Source organism: Xenopus laevis, chromosome 7L (genome assembly GCF_017654675.1).
Source record: "Xenopus laevis strain J_2021 chromosome 7L, Xenopus_laevis_v10.1, whole genome shotgun sequence".
Classification (NCBI taxonomy): Eukaryota; Metazoa; Chordata; class Amphibia; order Anura; family Pipidae; genus Xenopus; species Xenopus laevis.
In genome coordinates, this window is record NC_054383.1 from 122,546,975 (window position 1) to 122,553,659 (window position 6,685).

General features: G+C 39.5%; 1 protein-coding gene across 1 annotated transcript in view; it reads left to right on the forward strand.

Annotated features, from left to right (window-relative positions):
* Positions 1-1,031, forward strand: part of LOC108696779 (voltage-dependent calcium channel gamma-6 subunit) — an 86,650-nt gene extending 85,619 nt beyond the window's left edge. The window contains exon 4 of the mRNA XM_018226417.2: positions 403-1,031. Within this exon, the coding sequence (XP_018081906.1) occupies positions 403-629 (227 nt within the window). The 3' untranslated portion in view covers positions 630-1,031. The remainder of the gene's footprint in view (positions 1-402) is intronic.
* The last annotated feature ends 5,654 nt before the right edge of the window (positions 1,032-6,685 follow it).

Genomic DNA, 6,685 nt, shown 5'->3' on the forward strand with positions numbered 1-6,685 from the left:
CCGGAGGGGGGAGTTCAAGGGTCGCATCTGTCCCGCCAGCCCAGTTGTTCTACTTTCTACATGGACTATCCTGTCTTTATCATTTACAGCCAGTGCCAAACATGTTCAATTATTTTTCTTTTATATAACTGGCATGCTAATTGTATCACATCATATTATATATCTCAACAGGATGTAAACAGTTCATGAAACCCATATGGTTCCAATTCAAGAGGGGCAAACAAATAAATACAATGTAACTACCACTTGGTAAATATTGGCTACCCAGCTAGTGGGATCATTTTGCTTTCACCTCCATCCAATGGCATTATTTATTTTTTTATATTGCATAGACACATCACATACAAGTCCTTTTATTGCCAGTGTGATGTAACTCAGGTTGTCCTGCATTATCTATTACAGGTACTTTTGTCCTGATCACCATGGAGCTGTTTAGGCAAGCAGTCAGGTGGCTAATTGCGAGTAATCAGAATATCCCACTGGAATATGAGTACTCTTGGTCCGTGGCTTGTGCAGCAGCGGCCGGCGCCATATTGATATTTGGTGGAGGCTGCTGCTTGATCCTGGTGTTGCCTGCTTTGCCTAAGAAGCCCTGGGAATACTGCCTGAAGAAAGCAAACAGTTCATAAGGAAAGAGAAGAAGGTTGTACTCAAATGTCACTAGATGAGGGGACTAGAGAACCATGCACTGTGCCCTGGTGTCTAACTGAGATGTCCTTTGCTTAGAAGGACAACTGTTTGTTTACCTTATTGTGTTTCATGCACCTGATCCAGGTTAACAGTCGCTATTCAGACTGTAGGAATGATGTCTACGGCAAAACAGAAAGGTTTCCACTTTCAGCCCTTTAACGGACCTGACTTAATGTTTATTTTTTTTTTTTTTTTTGGTTGTTTCTCTCTTTCTCTGTAAATATGCTTTAATGCTTGTATTTTAATTGGGGGTTAGGGTCAAGGAAAGGGATTATTGAATTGAACCTATGATGAAACTGGTGTCATGTTGTACTGTGCTATTAAAGTTGATTTTTACTCTGCTGTGTGTTTGCCTTTGACAAAAACAGGTTTACACATGATTCGTGCCTTGCACTTCTTCCCCGCATAATAATAGCTCTGAAGATGAGACCAAGGATGCCGTACTTATTGTATAGGTTGAGCCAAATCTCTATGGCAATGGCAGATGTTAAAAATGTACAGTTTTACAAGTCACGTTGAATGCCGCTCATACAAGGGAGTGTTTTAGTAACAAACACAAGCCTTCACTTCATTCTGTGGTACATATAGTCATTTGGTGGTCCTAACTTCAATTATATTCAGCTACTGTATCTATGTTGTTTGTAGGAAATTTCTTCCATCACTTGGGAATAAGGACTTATCAGTCTGTGCCCCAGTGGGAAACCCCAGCAGTCACAGGGTCCGCTGCCTTTCTAGTTGAAGGTGTAACCAGATGATGCTAGGCTCCACAGCAAATTCATTTCAGGACCCCCAACATATCCAGAGGTTGAACTGTTTTACCAATATAATTGCTCATTAATTAGGGCCTCGTGGGTCCCCTTGTGTCTCCTGGGCCCCCGGCAGCCACAGGTTTTGTGTCCTCTGTAGTTATGCCCTTCCATCTCTGCCATATTGTTTTCTTCACCTACAGCAACAATGGAAGCTCTAATGGTGGAAGCTGACACTCCTTAAATGATTGAAAATATGTTCTATGCAAGCAGTGAGCTACAGTATATGCCATCTATCTAAGGCCTAATAAACAAAAGATAAACTCCTCTAATAAATAAGGTCCCTTTATGGCCATTTGCAAATCACAGAATGGCTTTATTGGCTTCCCAGAACATCAATTGGAAATAACGTCTAACTTCTTATTAATGTACTCACCGGCTTGACCATCTTTATGCTTTTAAAGAGCCCAGTGCTCCAGAATTGGAGATTTGTGTTGTTGCTTTTTAATTTTAAATACAATTTGTGTTCATTTTAAAGCCTTCGGAGGAAATGCAGATATTTCAGAGGTGCAAACCCTCTCCCCACCCCAGTGCAGAGCAGGCCGCTCCGTGCTGACAGTGCAGATGAAAGTAGATCGTTTACTCTGCTATAGTTACAGAGCTTAAAATAACTGGTTACCATCTGTGATATGCAGGCACATTTTTTTGTCATTCCTTCACAAATGCTTTCTAAAGAGCATATATTAGAAGATATGTTGAACAGTGGACTGCGCTTTGTATATATATTAAAAATGTATAGCTTTTACCAATATATATATATATATATATATATATATATATATATATATATATATATATATATATATATTGTATCAGACATAAGTGTGTTTTTTTTTTTTTTTTGCAGTGTGTAACCTTTCAATTTCACCAGCAAAAGAAAAATAAAATGATTAAAGAATTTGTTCACGGTAGTGTCGTTGGGCAAGTTTGGTCAGTTGGACTCATCTTTAAAATTTCGGCAACTATGAAGTCAGTGAAACTGTTCCAGGTATAAGATCTGTTAACTGGAAACCCTTTATCTAGAAAGCTCCAAATAATGCGAAGGCCATTGTAATCAATAATTCATTATTTTTTTAAATGGTTTTCTTTTCCCCTGTAAATAATAAAACAGTATTCTTGTACTTGATCCCAACTAAAATATAATTAATCCTTATTGGAGGCAAAATCAGCCTATTGGGTTTGATTAACATTTAAATATTTTTTATTATGGAAATCCAAGTTACAGACAGATCCCTTATCCGGAAAACATCTGATTCCGAGCATTCTAGATAACAGGTCCCATGCTTCTGTAAAGAAAAGCCTAAAGTTTACCCACATCTAGTAACCCATGGCAACCACGAGTTTACAAACAGCTGCTGATTGGTTGCTATGGGTTGACAGACAAATAGCAAATTTGACACTGTGTATTAAATTACCTAATTCTATTTTAAGTCTCCTTAGCAACCAGAATGTTAACCACAGTCCATGAATCCCAATGATTTAATCACAGGATTGTGATGAAGTTGATAGAGCATAGCTAACTGATGATTAACTTTTAGTATGTTATAGAATGGCAACTTTTTAATTTGCCTTCATTCTTTCTTTTTTATACATTTTGAATTATTTGGCTTTTTCTTCTGACTCTTTCCAGCTTTCAAATGGGGGTCACTGACCCCATCTAAAAAACAAATACTCTGTGAGGCTACAAATGTGTTGTTATTGCTACTTTTTATTACTCATCTTTCTATTCAGGCCTCTCCTATTCATATTCCAGTCTCTTATGCAAATCAATGCATGGTTGCTAGAATAATATGCGACCATATTGCAAACTGGAGAGCTGCTGAATAAAAAGCTAAATAACTCAAAAACCACAAATGATAATAAAAGAAAACCAATTGCAAATTGTCTCAGAATATCACTCTGTATATCATACTCAAAGTTAATTTAAAGGGGAACAACCACTTGATTTAGAACCCAAACTCGTTCAGGCTTATGCATTCGTATATTTGTATGAGGATGTGATATGTACATGATGAAGGATGTATAATACCCTATATAGTTCCACAATAGAGTTAAATAGTCTGCCAAACTATTGATTCTTGCACATGTACATTTCTTTGATGTATCATCTATCTGTTAGGGGACAAGTGTGTTTATAAATGACCTGGAATTGCTATTCCATTTACATTTAACCTTCTGCACCCCTTTGTCACATTGGGGATCATTTATAAACACTGGGCAAATGTGCACCTGGGCAGTAACCCATGACAACCAATCAAAGGTTTGCTTTCATTGCTCAACCTGCACGTGACTTGAAAATGGCAGTCACTGATTGGTTGCTATGGGTTACTGCCCAGGTGCAATTTTCCCCAGTGTTTATAAATGAACCCCACAGTGAATACCCAGCTTCAGCCCTATGACAGTTCTTAGACTAGCAATGCTAGCAGTCAGGGCCGCCATCAGGGGGGTACAGGGGGGACTGTTGTCCCGGGCCCTGGTGGTTTGGGGAGTTAAGGGGGGCCCGGCCATGCTGCATTTACTTGCACTTACTTGCATTTACTTGCACAGCCGGGCCCCTGCATCAGAGCTCCGATGACTGGCTTCTTGTGTTCTGATTCGCCATTAAATGTAAGTCCCCGTAAAGCCACATGCGGATTGGTTGGGAGAAGTTTGAACCTCCCCTCTACTTTAACCAATCACCATGCGGGTTTACCGGGACTTACATTTCACTGGCGAATCAGAGCACAAGAAACTGAAGATACCGGGATCTGAACTCCCTGGCTAAGGTACGTGCAGTTTTTTTTTCTTTTAACTTGTGGGGGCCCTGACCAATTGTTTATTTATTTTTTTTAAATGTATGGGGGCCCTGGCTGATAGTTTTTTTTAAATGTGTGGGGGGCCTTTGCTATTTTTTTTTAAATGTGTGTTTTTTTTAAATGTATGGGGGCCCTGGCTAATTGTTTTTTTTTAAATGTGTGGGGGCCCTTTGCTAGTTTTTTTTAAAGATGCGTGGGGGCCCTGGCTAATTGTTGTTTTTTAAAAAAAAGTGTGGTGGCCGTGGCTAATTTTTTTTTTTTTAAATGTGTGGGGGCCCTGGCTCATTGTTTATCTTTAAAATGTGTGGGGGCCTGGCTCATTGTTTATTTTTTAAATGTGTGGGGCCCTTTGCAAGTTTTTTTTTAAAGATGTGTGGGGGGCCTGGCTAATTGTTATTTTTTTTTAAAAAAGTGTGGTGGCCCTGGCTAATTTTTTTTATTTTTTTTTTAAAATGTGTGGGGGCCCTGGCTCATTGTTTATTTTTAAAATGTGTGGGGGGCCCTGGCTAATTGTTTTTTTTTTTTAAATCTGTGGGGGCCCTGGCTAATTGTTTTTTTTTTTTAAATCTGTGGGGGCCCTGGCTAATTGTTTTTTTTTAAATGTGTGGGGGCCCTTTGCTAGTTTTTTTTAAAGATGCGTGGGGGCCCTGGCTAATTGTGGTGGCCGTGGCTAATTTTTTTTTTTTTAAATGTGTGGGGGCCCTGGCTCATTGTTTATCTTTAAAATGTGTGGGGGCCTGGCTCATTGTTTATTTTTAAAATGTGTGGGGGCCTGGCTAATTGTTTTTTTTTTAATGTGTGGGGGCCCTGGCTCATTGTTTATTTTTTACATGTGTGGGGGCCCTGGCCACAAATGTTTTTTTTCTTTAACCACCACCTGACACCAAAACTTGTAGGAGGGGCCTGGGCACCAAAGTTATTTTTTTAACTTGTAGGGGGGCACTTAATGTTTTAATTCCTGTGTCTTGTGTGGCCTTCATACTTAGGGAAGGGGGGCGAGGGGGGCCCAGAAAATTTTGTTGTGCGGGGCCCCGTGATTTCTGATGGCAGCCCTGCTAGCAGTACAGAACAATGAAAGGCTGGAAGATAGTTTAATGGCAGTTGGAGAACCCAAGAAATGAGCAGAAAAGCTACACTCATGGTTCCTTCTGTAAACATTTGGATATTTTGCACCCCACTGTTGCTGTAGCTTGTTCTATTGTATCTCTCTTCTCCTTTTAACTTATATACTGCTTCCTACAACCTTTAGCTTCACTCTTTCGATTTTTTTTTTTTACTCCATATCGATCTGTCTCATCTTCTCTTCTTCTACTTCTTCTCTTATTTGTTCCATATTGAATGCAGAAAATATAACTTTAACCATGATCCCCTAGCCTGTCTTTATCTGTACCCCAGAAGAAGTGATGGGCGAATTTATTCACCACCAGCGAATAAATTCACGAAATTGCGGTGACGGTTCAGATGCCAGCTACAATTAATAGAGGCCCATTGACTTTAATGTGTGTCGGAATTGTCGCTGGCTTTCTGCGAATTTTTCGCCGTTTTACGCGTTTCACAAGGAATTCGCAAATTTTACGGTGAATCGGAACTGGACAAATTTGCTGATCACTACCCAGCAGTGTATGGTAGTCAGTAGCCGCCCAGAAGGAGAAGAAGTGGGTCAATAAGGGTAAGAGTCACACCTGCCCTATATAGGGGGATATCTGTTAAAAGTGAAAATATAAGCTGCTCCTCTACGAACTTAACATACCTAAATGTGTTTTTTGTCTGACATTCTGTACACTATTTGTATTATGTTTAACTTTGGAAAGCTTGTTCTGGACGGTTATTTAGTCCAAATAAAGAAGTATCTTCAAATACTGCAATCCTCAACTTTTTGCTTTCTCTTATCATAATGCAATGATCATGCCCATCATACCCATGTCCTAACGTGAACTACCCGTGTCCCAACGTGAACTACCCATTGAGCATGCATTGTATTGGTAACTGCACATGACAATATCGTGTTTCCTGGCGTCAATATGAACCTTCTTACCAGCTTGCTCTAAAATGCGTCATGGTTTAGCTGAGGGCAGGGGGGTCGTAATCAGGAGACAAGTAGTAAAGTGATACTTATTCTGGTTCGTGTTGGGCTCTGGTTACATTTTGCTGGATCATAAATACTCTTCCCCATCACAGCTCTTTCCATGTGTGCAGCTTGTCAGTTCTTGTGTTGAATGGCATGGCATGTGGTCATGTGAAGACTAAGCTCATGTGATGCCATCTATCCCTCATGGAAATATGTGCAATTTGTATTACTTAAAGGGTATTACTAAATTACACTGTGTACATTGCAAGTAATTCATTCTTCGATTTAAAATTTTGTTCTTGAACCAGTACATTTGTTTTTTTTTT